Consider the following 24,912-nt stretch of genomic DNA (forward strand, 5'->3'; position numbering starts at 1 on the left):
TCATACGGACATCGTCCTAGCTTTTCTCAGATCTCACGGATGGAAGGTAAACAAAGAAAAAAGTTCTCTGTCCCCGTCAACAAGAGTTCCCTTCTTGGGAACAATAATAGATTCCTTAGAAATGAGGATTTTTCTGACAGAGGTCAGAAAATCAAAACTTCTAAGCTCTTGTCAAGTACTTCATTCTGTTCCTCGTCCTTCCATAGCGCAGTGCATGGAAGTAATAGGATTGATGGTTGCAACAATGGACATAGTTCCTTTTGCACGAATTCATCTAAGACCATTACAACTGTGCATGCTCAGACAGTGGAATGGGGATTATACAGACTTGTCTCCGATGATTCAAGTAGACCAAAAGACCAGAGATTCACTCCGTTGGTGGCTGACCCTGGACAATCTGTCACAGGGAATGAGCTTCCGCAGACCAGAGTGGGTCATTGTCACGACCAACGCCAGTCTAGTGGGCTGGGGCGCGGTCTGGGAATCCCTGAAAGCTCAGGGTCTATGGTCTCGGGAAGAGTCTCTTCTCCCGATAAACATTCTGGAACTGAGAGCGATATTCAATGCTCTCAGAGCTTGGCCTCAACTAGCAAAGGCCAAATTCATAAGGTTTCAATCAGACAACATGACGACCGTTGCATATATCAATCATCAGGGGGGAACAAGGAGTTCCCTGGCGATGAAAGAAGTGACCAAGATAATTCAATGGGCGAAGGATCACTCCTGCCACTTGTCTGCGATCCACATCCCAGGAGTGGAAAATTGGGAAGCGGATTTTCTGAGTCGTCAGACATTCCATCCGGGGGAGTGGGAACTCCATCCGGAAATCTTTGCCCAAATAACTCAATTATGGGGCATTCCAGACATGGATCTGATGGCGTCTCGTCAGAACTTCAAGGTTCCTTGCTACGGGTCCAGATCCAGGGATCCCAAGGCGACTCTAGTAGATGCACTAGTAGCACCTTGGACCTTCAACCTAGCTTATGTATTCCCACCGTTTCCTCTCATTCCCAGGCTGGTAGCCAGGATCAATCAGGAGAGGGCCTCTGTGATCTTGATAGCTCCTGCGTGGCCACGCAGGACTTGGTATGCAGACCTGGTGAATATGTCATCGGCTCCACCATGGAAGCTACCTTTGAGACAGGACCTTCTTGTTCAGGGTCCATTCGAACATCCGAATCTGGTTTCCCTCCAACTGACGGCTTGGAGATTGAACGCTTGATTTTATCAAAGCGTGGGTTTTCAGATTCTGTAATAGATACTCTGATTCAGGCTAGAAAGCCTGTAACTAGAAAAATTTACCATAAAATATGGAAAAAATATATCTGTTGGTGTGAATCCAAAGGATTCCCATGGAACAAGATAAAAATTCCTAAGATTCTATCCTTTCTACAAGAAGGTTTGGAGAAAGGATTATCTGCAAGTTCTCTAAAGGGACAGATCTCTGCTTTATCTGTTTTACTTCACAAAAGAGTGGCAGCCGTGCCAGATGTTCAAGCATTTGTTCAGGCTCTGGTTAGGATCAAGCCTGTTTACAGACCTTTGACTCCTCCCTGGAGTCTAAATCTAGTTCTTTCAGTTCTTCAAGGGGTTCCGTTTGAACCTTTACATTCCATAGATATTAAGTTACTGTCTTGGAAAGTTTTGTTTTTAGTTGCAATTTCTTCTGCTAGAAGAGTTTCAGAGTTATCTGCTCTGCAGTGTTCTCCGCCCTATCTGGTGTTCCATGCAGATAAGGTGGTTTTGCGTAATAAGCCTGGTTTTCTTCCGAAAGTTGTTTCTAACAAAAATATTAACCAGGAGATAGTTGTACCTTCTTTGTGTCCGAATCCAGTTTCAAAGAAGGAACGTTTGTTACACAATTTGGACGTAGTCCGTGCTCTAAAATTCTATTTAGAGGCTACTAAAGATTTCAGACAAACATCTTCCTTGTTTGTTGTTTATTCTGGTAAAAGGAGAGGTCAAAAAGCGACTTCTACCTCTCTTTCCTTTTGGCTTAAAAGCATTATCCGATTGGCTTATGAGACTGCCGGACGGCAGCCTCCTGAAAGAATCACAGCTCACTCCACTAGGGCTGTGGCTTCCACATGGGCCTTCAAGAACGAGGATTCTGTTGACCAGATATGTAAGGCAGCGACTTGGTCTTCACTGCACACTTTTGCCAAATTTTACAAATTTGATACTTTTGCTTCTTCAGAGGCTATTTTTGGGAGAAAGGTTTTGCAAGCTGTGGTTCCTTCCGTTTAGGTGACCTGATTTGCTCCCTCCCTTCATCCGTGTCCTAAAGCTTTGGTATTGGTTCCCACAAGTAAGGATGACGCCGTGGACCGGACAAACCAATGTTGGAGAAAACAGAATTTATGCTTACCTGATAAATTACTTTCTCCAACGGTGTGTCCAGTCCACGGCCCGCCCTGGTTTTTTAATCAGGTCTGATGAATTATTTTCTCTAACTACAGTCACCACGGTATCATATGGTTTCTCCTATATATATTTCCTGCTGTCCGTCGGTCGAATGACTGGGGTGGGCGGAGCCTAGGAGGGATCATGTGACCAGCTTTGCTGGGACTCTTTGCCATTTCCTGTTGGGGAAGAGAATATCCCACAAGTAAAGATGACGCCGTGGACCGGACACACCGTTGGAGAAAGTAATTTATCAGGTAAGCATAAATTCTGTTTTTTTGCGCAATAAAATGACCACCACATTGAGCAGTTAAAATCTCTCTATACCACTTACACCTTTGAATATTCACTTTTCCAAAAAGAAAAGGGTAAGTGTAGGAACCTAAGTACAGCTTCTGCTATATGGTAAACCCACAAGTTAGCTAATAAAGAAAATTATCAGACTGAGCTACAAAAGGTCTCTTCTATAGCGGAGACCTAATTAACGTTTAACTGCCACTGTTAATAAAGATCATAACTTAGGTGCTATTCAATTATTTAACTGAGTCAGCTTTCTAAAATAGAGGTTCCATAACCTTGTGGTAGTGCCCCTGACGCGCGTTTCACATAACGCTTCCTCAGAGGGGTTCATAATATCGCCGGCCACTAATTTGAGAATATTCCAACAGTGGGTTCCAAGTATTAAACTAGTCCAGTAACCAGCAGTCTTTTCTTTGTGCTGCAAATCTCCTTGCATCTCTTTGTACATTTTGATGTATATTACTGCTTAAGGTTCTGGAATTTAAGGGTCATAAGTAATAATAAATCATTTTGATTTATCCCTTAAATTTTGATTAACAAACCCACTCAATTTTCCCTCACCTTTTCCTTTGTAAACTATTTTTTTTTAGTCTGATGTTTTTAGCTTGGAATTAGGTAATAACATGAGTAACTGCCAAAGAGCGCAAACTGGCTTGTTTCTAGTGACTAAACCACTAAACTAATAACAGTTATATTTGAGACTTGTGCACTTCTCATTCTTTATTCACAGCTTTGTCTTTAGTGTTAATTTATTTCTTATCTCAGTGTAAACTTAATTAAGCAGAAGATTGTTTCATTAAATGTATTAGTGCGATCTTTTAAAAAGAGTTATCTTTTCTTTTTCATATAAATGCAAATTTAAGGTTTGATAAACACTTTTAGTTGAGTATAGACTTTTTTTAGGCTGTTATTATTAAGATATGAAATTGATGCATTTCTCTACTAATTTTTCTTTGTCTTTTTTTCTGCAGGTTTTGGATTAGCTTTTAACCTACAACCCTCCTTAACAATTATTGGAAAATATTTCTTCAAAAAGCGCCCCATTGCTAATGGCATAGCTATGGCTGGAAGTCCAGTATTTTTAAGCACACTGGCTCCTCTTAATCAATTCCTCTTTAATAAATTTGGGTGGAGAGGGAGCTTTTTAGTTTTAGGTGGACTCCTATTAAATTGTTGTGTTGCTGGGGCTCTTATGAGGCCTCTTGGACCTAAACCTGCCAAAAAGGATGTTGAAAAGGCAGCAATTAACAGTAACAAGGAAAAAGAGAAAAAGCTGTCAGTCTGCCAAAACATTAATAAATATTTAGATTTATCACTTTTTAAACACAGAGGATTTTTAATATATTTGTCTGGAAATGTCATCATGTTCCTTGGATTTTTTGCTCCTATTGTTTTTTTGGCTCCTTATGCTAAGCATATGGGAATAGATGAATATTCATCTGCATTTTTACTTTCTATTTTAGCTTTTGTAGATATGTTTGCAAGACCGACTATGGGAATGGTTGCAAATTCCAAATATATTCGTCCAAAGATTCAATATTTCTTCAGTTTTGCAATTTTGTATAATGGTATCTGTCACGTTTTATGTCCATTGGCCAACAATTACACTGGACTTGTTATATATTCAGTATTTTTTGGATTTGCTTTTGGAATGGTGAGCAGTGTTCTATTTGAAACCCTCATGGACCTGGTCGGAGCTGCTAGATTTTCAAGTGCTGTTGGACTGGTTACAATTGTGGAATGTTGCCCAGTTCTTATTGGGCCCCCTCTAGGAGGTAAGGATGAATTTAATTTTATTAATGCCTTAATATAAAATAAGTAGTAAAGCAGTTTTAAAATTAAAGTACACATAATGATATTTTGCATAACTGTCACAACATAGACACATTAAGGGCTAGAATACAAGTGCCGTGCTATTTAACACTTTCGCTCAAGCGTACACTTTTTGTACGTTCCAGGATTCGCACTGTTGAAAATAAAAAGTTTGAGTGCAAGCAAACCCTGATGCCACTAACTTCCGGACTTCCCAATATTGGAACCACATTAACATATTCTCCCCAAAGATGTCAATGCGCAGAAGAAAAACCTAACACCTATTGCTCACCCACTAACCCGACAGGAGTTATTCATATTTCACATTCCAATGTTCTTCACATACAGAACAATGTAAATATATATTCCTATTTATATGTGTATATACCTATACCTGTATATATAGTCATATAGCTGTATATATATAGATATCTATTTTACATGAACAGTATCAGATATATATACAGTATATAGAAATATATATTTAATAATAAAAATTACTTTTTTTCTATGTGAAGAACATAGGAATGTAAAATATGCGTAACGAGATTTGTGTTTTGTGCTTTAGGACCAAGGCGGTGTCAGGTTAGAGCACATGAAGAGTTACTGATCTCAAAGAACATTTTTTTGAATTATTAAATATAAAATGTTAAAAAATATTAATAATAATTATTAAAAGTTTTACAATGCTAGAACAACCAACAACCAAGTTCAAGCATTTAAAAAAAAAAAAAAACTTTTTGTTTGCATCAATTGTTTTTAAATAGTCTGACTCCAACCACCATTTACTTCATTTGGAGAAGAAAATCTGGATGAGACAATCTGGACTTGAGTTTGCAGATAACTAGGCTAGCCAAGGTCATAATGTTAGTATAAAGTGTATTGTTTTGCAGTTATCAGCCATTTAGGAAAATACATGTAGCAATGTTAGCCTTGTTAAGCCTGCAGTGTGCATTTCAAGTTCTGAAAATCATAAAATCCAAACAATCTATCTATACATCTATATATATCTATCATCTATCAATAACTCTATCTATCTATCATCTATCTATCTATCTATCTATCTATCTATCTATCTATCTATCTGTCTGTCTGTCTGTCTGTCTGTCTGTCTGTCTAATACTATATCTATCTATCTATCTATCTATCTATCTCTATCATCTATCTGTCTGTCTATCAATCTATCTATCTATATCTATCATCTACCTATCATCTATCTATCTATATTTATCTATCATCTATCTATCTATCTATCTATCTATCTATCTATCATCCATTTATCTATCTATCTATTTATCTATCTATCTTTTTATACATCTATCATCTATCTATTTATCTATATCTGCCATCTATCTATCATCTATCTAAATTTAAGCAGAAAAGAGAAACAGTTTTCCAGTTTGAAGTGTGATGTTGACAGTTTTTCAGTTTGCAGACAAATTATTTGATAAACATTTCAAAAGGATTGTGATCGACTCCAGTGTGTATTTGAAGAAAATAAGGAAGAACAATTCAATAGTTTCCAGGGGGGGGGGGGGGGGGGGGGAGTACCACAATGCACTTTGGAAAATTTTTTTATAATGATATTTGCTGGCCTAGAGTATTATCAGTAATGATTTTTCATGGATTTGGCAAGGAGATTGGCATTAAAGAAAAAAATAAATGTGTTTATATTATCAAAATGTGTTCATTATCTATGATTATATTTACCTTGCAAGTCATAAGCTCAGTATTGTGTTAGCATATGTTGTTGAAGGAACTTCAGTCTCACGCTTCTAGATCGTTATTAGAAAGCAGTTTTATGCAGATGGACATCGGGGTTCACAGCAATAACAATTAGGGAAGCTGTGTTCTGTTTGTGTTACATTTAGCTGAGATTACAACAGTGCAACTCTTGGCAGGGCCCTCTACCCATCTGATTCCTTTAATTGTTTTGTTGTACTACCCTCTGTTTACAGCGCTGTGGAATCTGTTGGCGCTCTACAAATAACCGATAATAATAATAAGATTATTATAGTCATTATAGTCCATAAACAGAGACGTTACCTACATCATATTGCATTTTTAGAAAACAAGAAACATCATAGAAAGTATTTTAAATCACCCTACCACACATCTTTAAAGGGATATCAAACCCCAAATTTTTATTTCACGATTCAGATAGAGCATGTGATTTTAAACAACATTCTAATTTGCTTCTATTATCAATCATTCTTTGTTCTCTTGATGTCTTTTGTTGAAAAGCAGGGATGTATGCTTAGGAGCTGACTCATTTCTAGAGCAGTATATGGCAGCAGTTTTGCAAGAATGTTATCCAATTGCAAGAGCACTAGATGGCAGCACAATTAGAAAAAAAAAGTCAGGCAAAATGCTTTAACAATGAGATACATAGAATATATCTACAGATGGATATGTATGTATGTATATATACAGTATATATATATATGTGTGTGTGTCTATATGTGTGTACATATGTATATATGTATTCACAGGCATATATATACATATAAACACATACAAAACATATGTACACACATATAAACATATATTTAAGTGCATTGGAGCCCTTTGCAGTTAAAGGGACATACAACCCAATTTTTTCTTTCATTATTTAGATAGAGCATGTGTTTTTAAACATCTTTCTAATTTACTTCTGTTATCATTTTTTTCCTTCTCTTGGTATCTTTTGTTTAAAAGTAAGGATGTAGGCATTAGATGGCAGCACAATGTCCTGCCATGTAGTGCTCTAGATGCGTTCCTAGGTATCTCTTCAACATAGAATACCATGGGAACAAACCACATTTGATAATATAAGTAAATTGGATTATTATTTTTTTTAAATAGTATGCTCCGTCTAAATCACAAAAATCAATTGTTGGGTTTCATCTAACAAAGCATTTTCTAAGCATATTAAAACATAATTATCTAATTTGACACCTGTTAAAGGGACAAAAAGATCAAAATTAAACTTTCCAGATAGAGCATGCGATTAGCCAAAAAAAAACCAATTAAATTGACTTTGTTTACTTGGTATCTTTAATTGAAAAAGCATATCAAGGTTAAGTTCAGAAGTGTGCACGTATTGTGAGCACTATCTTGTTGCAAACACTGCTGCCACATTGTTCTCAAGAACGTCTATGCTCCTGAGCTACCTGGGTGTGCTCTTCAACAAAGAACTAATTTGATGATAGAAGTGAAGTTAAAACTTTTTTTTAATTGCCTGCTATATCTCATGATAGTTTAATTTTGATTTTCATGTCCCTTCTTAAATGTCCATCATATCTTTGTGGTCTGAGTTCTGTCCCAAATTACTGTGTTGGTATATTCTTTCTGTCTATTGTTTGCAATATATATATATGCAACTTTTTCTTTTGCAAATTGCATTTTTAAGCATAGCTGCTAGTGTCAATATGAGAGCATATTGCTGATTTTTTCCCCAAAAGCAGTTCTGTCTAATAAAAATCTTTAATTTCTGCACATACAACCTGTTCCAAAATTGAAAAGAATATAATGTAATTCACTCAAAATATGGAGCAATTTTGAAGCATTTTTCAAATGTAGTTGAACATCCCGATTGGTGAATATACTCACGTTGTCTTGCATGTAATGCAGTATAATTCTAGTCCAGGAGAGAACTCAGAAATTGAGATGATGTTTGAGGTTAACCAACCCAAACACCTGAGATAAATTTTGGACATGACCCACCAGGGGTTGTAGCAATCAGAATAAGTAAATGAGAAGGTACCTTGAATAAGTTAAGAGAACTGATAGAAGCTGCAGGATTCTAAGGCAGGTAACAAAGAGGGGGGGGGGCAGGCAGAAGGTGTAATAAGGCAGGAAACATTATACATAGAAGTTCAGAGGTGAGCACAAGATCCAGGATCCAGGATCTACTGAGAGGGCTTAACAGGGCAAGGACAAATGGAAATGGGACTTTTATATTCAGGCAGTGCTTAGGATCCAAGTCTTCAGGCAAAGGTATGAAATCAATAGGGAAAAATAGCCAGAAGCAGTCTCACCCTTTCTTAGTAAAACAAAAATAAATGTGTGTCAGAAAAAGCATAACAGCAACAGCAATATTTAAATCCATAGTCTCACAAAAACAACTTGTATTAACATTGACACAGAAGATGCCTGTAGAGAGAAAAAATTGTGTAAAATTATGCAAGAGTTGTAGCTGATGTAGAATAGATAACATTTGCAACATATTGAAGTAACACAGATATCTGAAACACATATTTTTTTTCTATATTTGTAAAACAAAAGTTAATTAACCTTTATAAATAGTAAGAATTTCATTGTTAGATCAGCTTACACTGGTCAGTAACTGGATCAATATACTGGTTGCTCTGTTTACCGTGAACTCTATAATTGGTCAATAGATTCCCTGGTGTTTCCGCATCTTAAAAAATCCACAGAACCAGAGGAGGGGAATAAAAAATGCCTCTCAAAGTTTGTTTTAGCTACAAATATATGTATTACTTATTGATACATTGTGCCAATGTCAACAACTGTATGTTTATTTTACAAAATACCAATTAGTAGAGATTTAGGTTGTAGTATCATTCTTGACTTATAAGTGATGGTTTTTCATAAAAAAAGTTAGTTTATTCACTTGCCCATTTTGACATGATTTACAAATGCAATGCTCTGTTCATGAAATGATCCATTTTAGCTAAATGGGATAAATATAATAGAGACTGTTAGTACCTCAAGAATTAAGCTCAGTGGGCTTGAAGAGCTTTCAATTCATTAAGAATTGGAACTTAATCTTGCAATGAAGGAGAAAAATAATAAATTACAACAATGCAACATAAAAATTAAACAATTCTTATATATTTTAAGACCAGATCACTATTAGTTTTTTTTTTATAAGCAATAAATCAGTTTTTTGTTTTATTTTTTCAATCTTTTCATTATCCTTTTCAATTTTACAATCCATTCAAATAAAACAGAATACATTCCAACACATAGATATACAAAAAGAGGATTCCATATAGTTCATTCATCTTAAACATAAATATTTAAGAAATCTTATTGGCACAATTATAACTATGTCTTTGTGTTCAAATATTTTCTAATTGTTCTAATCCAATTGATCCAATTTATTTCTTCCTTTTCTTTATTCTTTTCACTCACATTGGTCAGAATAACAAAAAAATAGAAGAAAATAAAGGAAATTGTGCAAAAAAAAACGTGCAGAATATAATTAAACTGGTAAAAAGAAAACCAAAAAATGTTTTTTTTATATGTGTGATTGAAAAGACACTCACATGTTGGGCCTGATGTCAAAACATCGCCCCTCAGGTGAGATAATCTAAAATTTCTCAGGTGACATGATCTAAAATGTCTCAGGTGACATAATCTAAGATGTCTCAGGTGGGATGATATAAAATGTCTCAGGTGAGATGATCTATGGTGTCTCAGGTGAGATGATTTTAGGTGTCTCAAGTGACATAATCTAAGAAGTCTCAGGTGAGATGATCTAAAGTGAGATGATGTAAGGTGTCTCAGGTGACATAATCTAAGATGTCTCCGGTGAGATGATCGAAGATGTCTCAGGTGAGATGATCTCTAAAATGTCTCAGGTGAGATGATCTAAAATGTCTCAGGTGAAATAATCTAAGATGTCTCAGGTGAGATGATATAAGATGTTTTTCTGCGATTTCTCTCCATGCTGGTGATGTTTTGAATATCAGGCCCATTGTGGGAAGAAAAAAGTTGTCTAAAAATATTAAATTGTTTAACACGTGATGTTATGTGTAAAATAAACCTACAAGAGAGAGAAAAACAAGTGAGGTGCATTCTAAAATTCCTCATGTGCATCTAAGATTCTTCTCATATGAGATTAAAGCGAAAAAAACTAAATTAGTAGAAAAAATTTCAGCATATAATTATGAGGTAAGAAAGAAAAACAAAATGTGTTTTATGCGTGACTGAAAAGACACTCACATTTTGGAAGCTATATAACACCGTTGAGATGTATCTTTATTATTGACTCTAATCTGGCCAGTCTGATATGATGGGCTTATTAGAGACACAATGTGAATTGTTTTTCCCATTCATTGGGGTAGTATTGCTTCTAAACTGTGGTTCTGTGCGTACTGCTTTATAATTTATTTGGAATGCTCAGTTCAGATCAATGTAGAGGTTGTAATAATTTGCCTAAGGCATGAAACAAATCATTATACTAATAAAGGTGATACTAATTTACTTTTTTGTTATTTTAGAGCAGTTTCACTTCCTAGTAAAATTGAACGTGTTGTTTGTCTATATAGTTATGTTACTATATCTAAGAAATGTGCATGTTTTTAAAGTTAGGATATATGGACTTGTTTTTATCTCTGTTTCAAGAAAAATAATTCAGTAGATTTTAGTTTTTATAACTACTTTTGTTTTATGATAGAAACTGCTATACTGATTTGCTTCTTATTTTCATGATATTTGAGGCTTGTAATTTGACACAATAAGAGCTAGATTGACTGTGCTGTGATTTTTTTTTATATGATTATTTATTTTGCATTACACATTTTATTGTAACAATGCATTTAAAAAAATGATTTCATGATTCAGATCGAGAATACAATTTAACAAGTTTCCAATTCACTTCTATTATTACATTTGCTTAGTTCTCATCTTATTATTTGTTGAAGAGATATCTACGGCTAGATTTAGAGTTCTGCGGCCAAAGGGGTGCGTTAGCTACGCATGCTTTTTCCCCCCCGCACCTTTTAAACAACGCTGGTATTTAGAGTTCACAGAAGGGCTGCGTTAGGCTCCAAAAAGGGAGCGTATAGCATATTTACCGCCACTGCAACTCTCAATACCAGCAGTGCTTACGGACGCGGCCAGCTTCAAAAACGTGCTCGTGCACGATTTCCCCATAGGAAACAATGGGGAAGTTTGAGCTGGAAAAAAACCTAACACCTGCAAAAAAGAAGCGTTCAGCTCCTAACGCAGCCCCATTGTTTCCTATGGGGAAACACTTCCTAAGTCTGCACCTAACACCCTAACATGTACCCCGAGTCTAAATACCCCTAACCTTACACTTATTAACCCCTAATCTGACGCCCCCGCTATCGCTGACACCTGTATTATACAATTAACCCCTAATCTGCCGCTCCGTACACCGCTGCAACCTACGTTATCCCTATGAACCCCTAATCTGCTGCCCCTAACCCCCACCGACCCCTATATTATATTTATTAACCCCTAATCTGCCGCCCCCCAACGTCACCGCTACCTACCTACAATTATTAACCCTTAATCTGCCGACCGGACCTCACCGCTACTATAATAAATGTATTAACCCCTAAAGCTAAGTCTAACCCTAACACCCCCCTAAGTTAAATATAATTTTTATCTAACAAAATAAAATAATTCTTATTAAATAAATTATTCCTATTTAAAGCTAAATACTTACCTGTAAAATAAACCCTAATATAGCTACAATATAAATAATAATTATATTGTAGCTATTTTAGGATTAATATTTATTTTACAGGCAACTTTGTATTTATTTTAACTATGTAAACCTAACACTACACTATCAATAAATTAATTAAATAAACTACCTAAAATTATCTACAATTAAATCAACTAAACTACAAAAAACAAACAAACACTAAATTACAAAAAACCCCCACTAAATTACAAAAAATAAAAAAAGATCACAAGAATTTTAAACTAATTACACCTACTCTAAGCCCCCTAAAAAAATAACAAAGCCCCCCAAAATAAAAAATACCCTACCCTATTCTAAAATAAATATTTTACAGCTCTTTTACCTTACCAGCCCTTAAAAGGGCCTTTTGCGGGGCATGCCCCAAATAATTCTTCTCTTTTGCCTGTAAAAAAAAAACATACAATACCCCCCCAACATTACAACCCACCACCCACATACCCCTAATCTAACCCAAACCCCCCTTAAATAATCCTAACACTAAGCCCCTGAAGATCTCCCTACCTTGTCTTCACCACGCCAGGTATCACCGATCCGTCCAGAAGAGGGTCCGAAGTCTTCATCCAATCCGGGCGATGTCTTCATCCAAGCCCAAGTGGGGGCTGAAGAGGTCCATCAGCCAGCTGAAGTCTTCATCCAAGCGGGGGCTGAAGAGGTCCATCATCCGGCTGAAGTCTTCTATCAAGCGGCATCTTCAATCTTATTTCTTCCGGATCCATCTTCATCCCGCCGACGCGGAACATCCTTCTTCCCCGACGGACTAACGACGAATGAAGGTTCCTTTAAGGGACGTCATCCAAGATGGCGTCCCTTCAATTCCGATTGGCTGATAGGATTCTATCAGCCAATCAGAATTAAGGTAGGAATAATCTGATTGGCTGATAGAATCAGCCAATCAGATTGAAGTTCAATCCGATTGGCTGATCCAATCAGCCAATCAGATTGAGCTTGCATTCTATTGGCTGTTCCGATCATTTATTAGAGTAGCGGTGAGGTCCGGTCGGCAGATTAGGAGTTAATAATTGTAGGTAGGTAGCGGCGACGTTGGGGGGGGCAGATTAGGGGATAATAAATATTATGTAGGTGTCGGCGATGTTAGGGGCAGCAGATTAAGGGTACATAGGGATAATGTAGGTGGCGGCGGTGTTCGGTCGGCAGATTAGGGGTTAAAAAAATTTAATAGAGTGGCGGCGATGTGGGGGGACCTCGGTTTAGGGGTACATAGGTAGTTTATGGGTGATAGTGTACTTTAGAGCACAGTAGTTAAGAGCTTTATGAACCGGCGTTAGCCCAGAAAGCTCTTAACTCCTGGCTTTTCTCTGCGGCTGGAGTCTTGTCGTTAGATTTCTAACGCTCACTTCAGCCAAGACTCTAAATACCAGCGTTAGAAAGATCCCATTGAAAAGATAGGATACGCAATTGACGTAAGGGGATCTGCGGTATGGAAAAGTCGCAGTTGGAAAGTGAGCGTTAGACCCTTTCCTGACTGACTCTAAATACCAGCGGTAGGACAAAACCAGCGTTAGGACCCCCTAACGCTGGTTTTGATGGCTAACGCAGAACTCTAAATCTAGGCGCTAGATAGGTAGCATGCAGATTTCTGGGGCACAGTGCTGCCATCTAGTGCTCTTTCTAATGTATAACATTGTTGCAAAACTGCTGCCATATAGTACTGCAGACTCATGCATACTCCTGAACATACTTTCCTGCTTTTCAACAAAGTATAACATGAAAAAAGACATTTTTGGTAATAGAAATACATTGACAAATTGTATGCTCTATCTCAATCATGAAATATTTTTTGGGGGGTTTTATTTTCCCTTAAAATACTTTCAATTGTTTTTTTTTAATTCAGTGGGCAATATTAATTTTTTCATTTATAATTCTACATTGTTATTATCAAATTAAAGTCTTTTCAATATATGCATAGTAACTATATACAAAATTAATATTTAAAAGCATTTAACGCTGTAATTTTGTAGCCTGCATCTCAAAATCCTACATGGAAAAGTCTTTTGTGTATAGTTATGATGTGTAAGTTTAGGGCCAGATATAAATGAGCTCTTGCAGTAATAAAACAAGTACTGCATACTATGTTGTTGGGTAAGGGTTCTGGATCCTAAACAATACTACAGTCCTTCTGGGTGCAGCGGGCAACCCCCTTTGTAGTTAAAGGGACACTATAATCAAAATAAAACTTACATGATTCAGATAGAGCATGCAGTTGGCATGCATTTGCTGATTATAACATTTTACAGTATTTTCCTTGTTCAGAGGAGGATTGCCTGATATTTTGGGACTGGACTGACCTTACTAGGGAGGATCAGACTGATATACGTCAGGAAAGTTCTCCTTAAAAGCATAATTGGGCTAAAAGAGGCTGTTCCTCACTAAAGAACAAGCTACTGAGCTGTTCCTGGTAGAGCGCTTCTTTATGTATAAATTTGTTGTGTACTCAGAATAGAAAATTGTATGGACTATTCATTCATTCATTCATTAATCTAATGTCCCCTTAATCCTAAAATATATAATAATGTGTTTTCCTGTTTGTGTCTAATTTAGACCATTGTCACTGTGCATTTGTTTAACATTATTTCTCATTTACATTTTTCTTCTTTTAAAATTCTCATACTGATTATTGTTTTCAATAATTCTATAATATATTAATTCATTTTATTAATATATTTATCATTATTGTTAAATGACTATTAAATACAGTAGAATTGCATACTCAATAAAATACAATACAATAGCACTTACTCTGTATTTTAAATGATTAGTAGATTTTTGCCATTAGCCAATCACAAACTGATATATGTATACACTGTGATCTTTTACACATGCTCAGTAGTAGCCGGAACCTCAGAAAATTGGCACATAAAAAAAACAATGCAATAATTGGAAAGTCTCTTAAAATAGCATGCTGTGAATCATGAAAGTTTAATTTTGACTATTTCGTCCCTTTAACCCTTTAACGACGCATGTCGTACAGGGTACTTCGAACACAACCTGGTCTTTAAAGATCAGCGACGTACCCTGTACGACATCAGGGTTTAAAGCGGCTGGAAGCGATCTTGATCACTTCCAGCCGCTTTCAAGGTATTGTTGTGATGCCTCGATAATGAGGCATCACTGCAATACCTTTTTTCCAAAACCAATGCAGAGAGAGCCAATCTGTGGCCCTCTCTGCAAAGGTAGCGATGGGCCCGATCATTGGTGGGTGGGAGCAGCTGCAGGGAGGCGGGTGGGCGGCCCATCGCTACCCGGCATCCGGTTCCTAAATGTGCAATGTGCACGCCGGGTGCCGTGAGTGTGCGGGGGCCTGCAGGGAGTGTGCGCGCATGTGTGCGCGTGATTGCGTAACAGCCACTACCACAAATGAATTAATGAATGGGAGAGAGGGAGGGGGGGGAATAACTGTCAAAAGGATCTGGGAGGGGGAGAGGGAGGAGGATATTGAGGGGGGGCAGCTACACTACAGAAAAAATGTAATTACATAAAAAAAATTTAAAAAAACATTTTTGGGAGGCAAATTGGCTACTGGCAGACAGCTGCCAGTACCCAAGATGGCAGCAAATAGGATGTGGGCAAGAGTTATAGAGCTGTTTGGGGGGATCAGAGAGGTTGGGGGCTAAGGGGGGGGTCCATCACAGCTAAACAGATATTTTTTTTATTTTTTTAAAAAAAATCATAAAAAAAAAACCCCTTTATTTTAGTACTGGCAGACTTTCTTTAAGACAATTGTGTGGTGGGGGAGGATAGAGAGATGTTTGGGAGGGATCGGGGGTGGGATCTCTCAGGTTGGAGGCTGATCTCTACACTAAAGCTAATATTAACCCTGCAAGCTCCCTACAAGCTATTTAGCGGCCTTCTAATTATCAAAAATGTCAGCTATTTCTGAACAAAGGGGATCTGAGAGAAGCATTTACAACCATTTATGCCATAATTGTACAAGTTGTTTGTAAATAATTTCAGTGAGAAACCTAAAATTGTGAAATATCTAACATTTTTTTTTTATTTGATCGCATTTGGCGGTGAAATGGTGGCATGAACTATACCAAGATGGGCCTAGATCAATACTTGGGGTTGTCTACTACACTACACTAAAGCTAAAATTAACCCTAGAAACTCCCTACGTGCTCCCTAATTAACCCCTTCACTGCTGGGCATAATACATGTGTGGTGCGCAGTGGCATTTAGCGGCCTTCTAATTACCAAAAAGCAAAGCCAAAGCCATATATGTCTGCTATTAATGAACAAAGGGGATCCCAGAGAAGCGTTTACAACCATGTATGCCATAATTGCACAAGTTGAAAAAAAATTATGAAAAAGTGAATTTTTTCTTTATTTGATCTCATTTGGTGGTGAAATGGTGGCATGAAATATACCAAAATGGGCCTAGATCAATACTTTGGGATGTCTTCTAAAAATAAAATATATACGTGTCAAGGGATATTCAGGGATTCCTGAAAGATATCAGTGTCCCAATGTAACTAGCGCTAATTTTGAAAAAAAAAAATGGTTTGGAAATAGCAATTTGCTACTTGTACTTACTGCCCTATAACTTGCAAAAAAAACAGATTTTGGGGGTCAAAGTTAGAAAAAGTGTGTTTTTTTCCATTTTTTCCTCATATTTAATATTTTTTTTATAGTAAATTATAAGATATGATGAAAATAATGGTATCTTTAGAAAGTCCATTTAATGGCGAGAAAAACAGTATATAATATGTGTGTACAGTAAATGAGTAAGAGGAAAATTACAGCGAGCTAAACATAAACATAGCAGAAATGTAAAAATAGCCCTGGTCCTTAAGGGAAAGAAATTGAAAAATGGCCTTTTCCTTAAGGGGTTAAAAAAAAATCCAATATTTTCAAACATTTTTTTGTTTTGTTTTTAAACAGCTCTTTTTTGTCTCTATGCTTTTTCTGTATTCTGGAAGTTTATATTCCCTTTATGATCTCAATGGCGTAATTTAGATTTACTGAACTATTATTTTGCTATTAAAGTGTTCTACAATACTTTTTCATGGATGACTATCTCCCCCACCTTTAAAAGACTGCATAGTATCGGTCATGGGAAACTTTGTATATGAACTGATTCAAGCACTAAATCTGAGGTCTTACTGGGGTTTTCACTGTTATATAATTCTGTCTGCTGAAGGACATAACGTGATTAACTTTAGGTCTTTTCAAACCCAAGGGAACGTAGTGGTAGAAGAAATGAAAATGTGATAAAATAAAGATATTTTGCAAGATTCATGGCTTTAAGAACAAGGACATTTGATGTAATACTTTTAGCTAGAAGGGTGGAGAAGAGAGAAAGTTTCATATAAAGTTATTCATTCAGTGCCCAAATACTGGGGATGAAAGAAGAACCTTATTTAAAATTTGACCTACAGCTCTAATGAATTTGATTAGAACGTAAGGTTTTCATAATCAGTTGGTGAAGTACTTTTAAAAAACAATATAGATTTATTTTTTTAAGAAATTAGTTTCAATATATTTATCTATTCTAATCTAAAAATAAAATGAGTTAAATTAATTTTAGCTAGAAAACAGGAAACAATTTTTCAAACACAGAATTAGTTTACTGTCATTTTGTGGCAAATTGTTTCTGAGAGCTTGTGATTGCCTTTTAAATGTAACAGATGATGCGTGGAGTCAACATAAATAATGAAGTTATGACAAATTAACTAATTAATTTAATATGATGCCCTGAACACATACTGCAGAGAATGAGTGATTGATAAATACAGAACTTGGTAAAATAATTTTCAAAATATAAACAATTTAGGAACTTTATTTTTGCAAATGCCAAACAATTCAATTAGCTATATAAATATATTCTAATAAAAAATGCTCTGTTTTTCATGTTCTATTATTTTGTTCTGTTGCCTGTGATGTGTTTTAGTTGTTTAAGAGAAAATATAAAGAATTCTATGAATTGTTCAGAATGACCAGAAAGCCAGCATATGCCACATATTTATGTACTTTTTGGATATCCAGTAGTAATAATAGAATAGGACTGTTTTTACAAATGGGATTCCCAATCTTTCCAATGATTGGTCTCAATAAAATAAAAAGGGCACCAAAAGCAAACTATTTTTTAACACTATTCTATAGCTTCCAACAATTGATTTTTTTAAAGTGGTACTGATTGTAAGGACCAGTGATTCAAAAGTAAATTTCTGGCGGATCAGTGGTGGGGTCGAGGTTCTGGGGAAATTCGGGAAAGATTCAAGAAATCTGCATTGGTGTGAAGATATTCATGATTTAAGTTTTGGCAGTACCAAGAATAACCCCCCCCCCCACACACACACACACACACACACTCTCACAGGATTTAGGGGTTAATCTTAATACTTTAGAAAAAACCTATGTAATGATTTTCATCAGAAAAACCTCCCACTATTTATGTCGATTGGGAGAGTTATATTTAAATAATTTAATAAACTTTTCTACAGGATAGTGATCAACCCCATACATGGGAAATGAACAGTGGAAGGAGTGGTATAGAACTTGGGAAATTTTGCATAACAGTTATGAATTGCCTGGTATTTTAGACCTGAACCGACCTTACTTGGTGGGATCAGACTGATATACTTCAGGAAAGTTTTCCTCTGGGAAAAGAACAAATGGGCTAAAAGAGGCTGCTTCTAGGTGGTAATTCGCCATAGAACAAGCTACTGAGCAGTTGTCAGTTCCTGGTAGAGCGCTGCTCTCTTTGTATGCACACACACACACACACATATATATATATATATATATATATATATATATATATATATACATACTTTTTTTAACACAATCATCTACTGAAACTGTGGAGGCTACTTCCTTGAGCATCCCCCAGCTTGACTGCTTTTGCTCTAAAGAACAATTTTATTTCCTAATGGTGAAATCTCCTATTCTTGAAACAACATAACAAAATTTGCTAGCCTGTCATTAAAACTTAACCCTCGGTCTACCGTTTTTTGTTTTTTTTGTACCACCTTGCACCACCAGGGTCCAATGGGCCCTGTACTATAGTTTGGTACATATAATGAATAAATGTTGCATTAAATTTTAGTATAATTATTTTTATTGTGAAACAGGGTAATTATGAATTTTGATTATAATTTTAGCTAGTAAAATATTGAATAACCATGAAATACTAAGAAATGCTTACTCATTTGGTGATAATAAAGTGTATTCTCCATATTTTGAGCCCTGTGAATAGTATTTCGTCTGATATAATTTTGCACATAAATTCACAGATAACGATAAAAATGATAAAGAAATTGTCAATTGAGAGAGACATGAAATTTTGATATGTAGATGTAGGACATAGGTAGTTAAAAAAAGTCATGCTAATATGATGAAAAAGTTTCACTGTCCACAGTCCAAACACACCACTTTCAATTGTTCTTGACATACATTTTTTTTGCACACACAACACACTATTTTTCTGTCTTTGCTGTTAGGGCAGATACTGCAATATGCTTTCTTTCTTGGTGGTTCTTCAGAGGTAGAAGCTGAGGCACATCAGGCCCCTTAGAAACTCCAGCCAGTGCTTTCCCAAGATGTGTAAGGAAAACCTTCCTTTTGTGTGATTTACTTGCATTCCAGTCTGGTTTTAGTGACATCCAGATAATGTAGCCATTGATAGCACTAACATCCAACATGTTATAAAATATAACCATTGGCCATCTTCTGGTCATTCGTTTAGTACTGTAAGTACGAACCATCTGATCCAATGTATCGACAACTTCTTTTGTCTAATTGTATGACTGAATTATGTCTGTTTTTTTTGTCTTCTCGGTTTTGAACTGTAGGTTGGAAATGCATAGAGCTCAAGAGGGTAACAACTTTGTTTTTCTTGGGACAGTATGATGCAATTATCACATCTTTCTGGAAATCAAACAGAATAGAGTAGACATTTCGGGGGTTTTTTGGTCACAAATTCTTGGGGCAGTTCTTTTTTGTTTTTATGAATTGTTGCAACAACTGTGATTTTCGTTTCCAGTAATTTTTTAGCTAACTACAGGCTCGTGAAGAAGTTATCACAAGTGATGTTTCTTACAGAAAGTAATATTCCTTGAGCCAAATCCATTGCCACTCGCTCTCCCTGATTCACTTCCCTTCCTTGGTCTTGACATTTCCTGGTGTACACCTGCATATCATATGCATAGGAAGTTCTGCTGTCACATATTGCCCATATTATTATGCAATATTTCCTTGGCTTCGATGGAATATATTGTTTGAAAGGGCAACGACCATGAAAGTTTACTAGTTGTTCATTAAATGTCATCGATTTTCCAGGAAAAAAAGCTCCAGAAAGAGTTTTTACCCACAAATCGAAGCAATCTTGAATGGGCTGCAAATTATCAGTAGAACCGTTTTGTCATCTAGCAGCAGCAGCAAATCTCAGAACTCTGGAAATGTTCTGAAAGTGAGTTCTGCTCATTGATTTGTTGAATATTGAACGATCATGTCCTCTGCTCCATAAATGAGACACTTCTTCATTCTTACCCTTGTAGACGCCGATCAAAATGAGTACACCAATGAACTTGTACAATTCATCTGTAGTTATATTAGACCATTGAGCTCCATATACAACTGAACCTTCTTTATTGGTCCATTTTCAGATGCTTTCAACAAAGAGTTTTCTGTAAAAAAAAAAAAAGCACAAATGGCACAAATGATGATTTGATTGTGTCTGTCTGTCTTTTTGCAAAACGATTGGCACCTGTTGTTTCTCGAATTATGTTCATTTGCCTCGTTCTGCCTTGTGGAGTGTTGATAGGCACAGAATTCTATTTTTCATTCTTATCTTTTAAATAGTAAATAGTTCTATTCGCAGATGAAGATGGCAAATCAGTTTGGGTGGTAGGTGCTGTGATGATGCTATCATCAGAATCTGAGTTGTCTTCTACAAGGATGTCATCTATTTCGTTTTCGTCATTCAATGGCTCGTAATCTGATGCATGTTGATCTTCAGAATCTGAGTTCAACAAACTAAGTATTTCTTCATTACTGAGGAATTTACGAGCCATGATGAAACTACACCACCAAGTCAGGAAAGCATAACAAATCTTCTTCAAAAGATAAGAAAGCAAGTCCTAACATGCTGAAACATGTCCTAACTTGCAGACTGAAAATGGTTCCCAGAGTGCAGTACAGTAACCATGTGACTTGATGAGTGATAACAGAGAACCATTTAAGAGCAACATGGGTCCGATGGACCCAGCCAGTGTACAATGCTATAATTTGAATTTACAGGAAAAGTGTAAATACAAAAAATGTTTGCTTTCAGATTTATAACTGTCGAATAAGCAGTAAAAAAAATCATAAATTCTTATTAAATAATAATAATAAATTCCATTAAAAAAACACAACACAAACTACCTACAGGGTCCACTGGACCCTGCCGGTGAACCGAGGGTTAAATAATCTATTACACTTAATAATTATGTTGCTTTTCTATATACGTTTCTAATTTCAACAATGTCTGCCTTGAAAACTGTTGTCTAAAACTTTACTCTATGTTCAAAATGAGTTTGCATGAGTTTAGAAATGTACTGTATGTTCAGTATGATATTATATATCATTACAAAAGTATAATTTCAAGAAAAGTAAATAATGTTAGCCTAAGTCATTATATAATACTTTACTGATGTGTTGATTTGAGAAATATTGTCTTGTGCATAGGCAGTTCAATCTAGATTCATAAAGGTTTAATGCAAAGTGTAGTAGACAATGCTATGGCGTCTCCCTCATCTAATACAACTTATATATAAATAGTTTAAGATTTGTATTCCTGATTGTTTTAAATAATGAGATTTGTATCTTAACTTATGTACCTACATGTGTTTAAGAGAATGCACTCTGGTTCTTTCAACAGGCATACAATTGGTTAATGACTGTCATTTTTTCTTTAATGTCCCCCCAAAAAACAGTAAAGTAAATGTTTGATCAAGCTAATATCTAACCCATCTATCTCTTCTCTTTCAGGATGGCTTGTGGACATCACCGGGAACTATAAATACATGTATTTTGTCTGTGGATTGATAGTAATTGTTGCAAGTATATGGCTATTTATTGGCAATGCCATCAATTACAGATTATTGGCCAAGGAAAAGATGATAGCAGATGGAAAAAATGCAACAGAGAAAAATCCAGAAACAGAACCCTTATCAAATCAGGATTCAGTTGATGTCAAAGTAATGAAGGCACAAGCTAATTCATCAGAAAGAGAAACTAGTATATAATATGCTTTATTTATCGTCCAGTTGGCTTTTGTAGCATATAAAATATGAACATGTATCCCACAGAAAACAATGCTGATTAATGTATTGTTATGTTAAATTTCTAAATCTGTACAGTTGAAATCAGGATTTAAAATAATCACATCTAAATTACTGAGGGAAATATATTAGCATATTTGTTTCTACATTATAAAGGTCAAATAAATCCATGTTCTACATATTAGTATTATAGAAGAATGTTACTTTGCTATAAACTAACGTGATAATATTAAGAACTACTATATATTGCTGTTAAACAAACAAAGTGATAACCCTGTCACCCCTGTGGGAAATTAGAAAGTACTATATGTATTGTACTCACAATAAGTTGAGCTTCAAACAAAGTGGTATATAAAATAACTTAACTACAGTTCATATAGACATTTTAATGGTAACTATCCTGCATAAACTATTAACTAGAATAAAATATACCTACAAATTATGTATATAAAAGTGGTAAATGTGTTGTGAGAGGTATATTTCAAATGAAATAGAAAGCATAAATAAATAGACATACTGTATTTTAGGAGAGAGTGATATAAAATCATGAATGCTGTGTGTGTGTATATATATATATATATATATATATATATATATATATATGGGTATGTATGTGTGTATGTATGACATACTGTATTTTAGGAGAGAGTGAAATAAAATCATGAATGCTGTGTATATATAATGTATGTATGTGTATGTGTATGTGTGTGTGTATATATATATATATATATATATATATATATATATATATATACACATATATGTGTGTGTGTGTGTGTGTGTGTGTGTGTGTGCAGGAAGCTAATTAAAAAGCTAGCACTGGCTTTTATTTATCCATGCAAATGCATAACAAACATCAAAATTAACTCTTGAAATAATATTTTTTTTTTTAGATTTTTATGTTTCATGAAGTTTGAAATAATGCTAAAATGTTTGGAAACGTCTATACAACTATTAGCTAGATATTGTGTATGCATATATAATAAACACACATTTTTAATTTGTAAAATTCTTGGGGATTTAATTTTTTCATTGTCAACATACAAATATTTTGTATAATTTATGCTTTGTTCATTTTGTTTAAATTCTATGGCTTGTTTAATCATGTGATATACTTGTTATTGTGGGCCGATTTTCTAAAGCTCGCCGCTCAGGCAAGATTATCTAAGAGATCTCGTTGGTATGGCGAGACCCTTAAACATTTTTAAAAATGTTATCTTGAGAAATGTTTATGTTGCGGAGACTGCTACATTACAATACAAGGTTTAAAAAAAACCAGAATTTTTGTGTGATTTCTCTCCATGTCGGCAAGCTTTGGAATATCAAGACCTAAGTCTGATAAAGCAAGATGTTGCTTGCATTTCCTCTTAATAACATACTGAACATCACTATACATCACAACTGGTATAGTTACATTTTAAAGGATGTAACAGTTAAAACATTTATCAATGTTTAGGTCTAGAAATGCACTGTGAGTTAGCCTTAAATTCACTTGCATATAAACCAGATGTTTTTACATACTTGCTTTGGACCATTTGAGTTGCCCTTGGCAATTTTAGATCATTTATATTTGAGGTCAGTAAATTTACTGGACACTAATTAAGATATAACATGACAAAGTGCGTACTTCAAGCTTTCCACTTATCCCATGGCAAACTGCCTTGAAACTAATGGAATAAAGCTTACAAACAAATCTCTAACCAATATTTAGAACAGAATTTGTTTATTTTTTTATATTTTTCAAAATGTTTAAAAAATAAGGTTCAGAACAAGTTTTCTTTAAGATAATTTCACATGAAATATTTTCAGAACTGTAATATCTTGTTTGTAGTAAAATATCCCTTTGTAATTTTTCTGATTTCAGTCTTAGTAAATATGAAGGTCTTGTTTTATATTATCATATGTAATATTGGGTAATGTCATTTTTTTTTAATCATAACTAGTTTTCTCTATTAAGGCCATCAGACCATACGCCTCAATATCAATGCTGTCCAAACATTTTATGAGATTGGCCTGCATTGGAATGTTTAACTTGATGGGAAGGTGAACAGATGTTAGATATACATTTAATGGAAGCAAAAATATGCAGTTTGAAGGGACAGTTATAAATTCAAAAGCTTTTTAACTGCAATTAACAAAAAGATTGTGGCATGATACTGTTGAAACAAAAGAACAAAAAAACAAAACAAAAACAGAACTAAAAATAAATAGGTAAATAAAACAAATATGGTTTCATATATTTATATATTTTCAAATAGGAAGTTTTGCTTAACATACAACAGTTGGATATAAATATATTTCAGCAACTTGTAAAATGACTTAACCAAGTTCAAATACAATTGCCTGCATTTTTGTTCTTGTTTGTGAATTTTCTTTGCACTTACCAAGTCGATTAAGCATAAAAAAAAAAATCAAAGTTGTTTAAAATCAGATTTTGGCTTAGTTATTTTTTTAAACAGAGTACAAAGTTTAGGTGTGTTTTAAATGTTTATATATATATACTAGGCGATAAGCCTGCCTAGAGAGCAGTCTATGTTTAAAAAATCCAAACCCCCAAGCTAATTTTACTAAAAATAAAAAATTTAAAATTACAGAAAAAAAATAAACAAAGCTAACCAAAATAAAAAATTTAAACCTAAACTAATACCC

At 35.1% G+C, this 24,912-nt stretch overlaps 1 protein-coding gene across 1 annotated transcript in view; it reads left to right on the top strand.

The window, feature by feature from the left end:
- Positions 1–24,170, top strand: part of SLC16A7 (solute carrier family 16 member 7) — a 150,788-nt gene extending 126,618 nt beyond the window's left edge. The window contains exons 4-5 of the mRNA XM_053716748.1: positions 3,675–4,478; positions 21,971–24,170. Of these exons, the coding sequence (XP_053572723.1) occupies positions 3,675–4,478; positions 21,971–22,227 (1,061 nt within the window). The 3' untranslated portion in view covers positions 22,228–24,170. The remainder of the gene's footprint in view (positions 1–3,674; positions 4,479–21,970) is intronic.
- The last annotated feature ends 742 nt before the right edge of the window (positions 24,171–24,912 follow it).

The sequence above is a fragment of the Bombina bombina genome, chromosome 6, assembly GCF_027579735.1.
Source record: "Bombina bombina isolate aBomBom1 chromosome 6, aBomBom1.pri, whole genome shotgun sequence".
Taxonomy (NCBI): domain Eukaryota; kingdom Metazoa; phylum Chordata; class Amphibia; order Anura; family Bombinatoridae; genus Bombina; species Bombina bombina.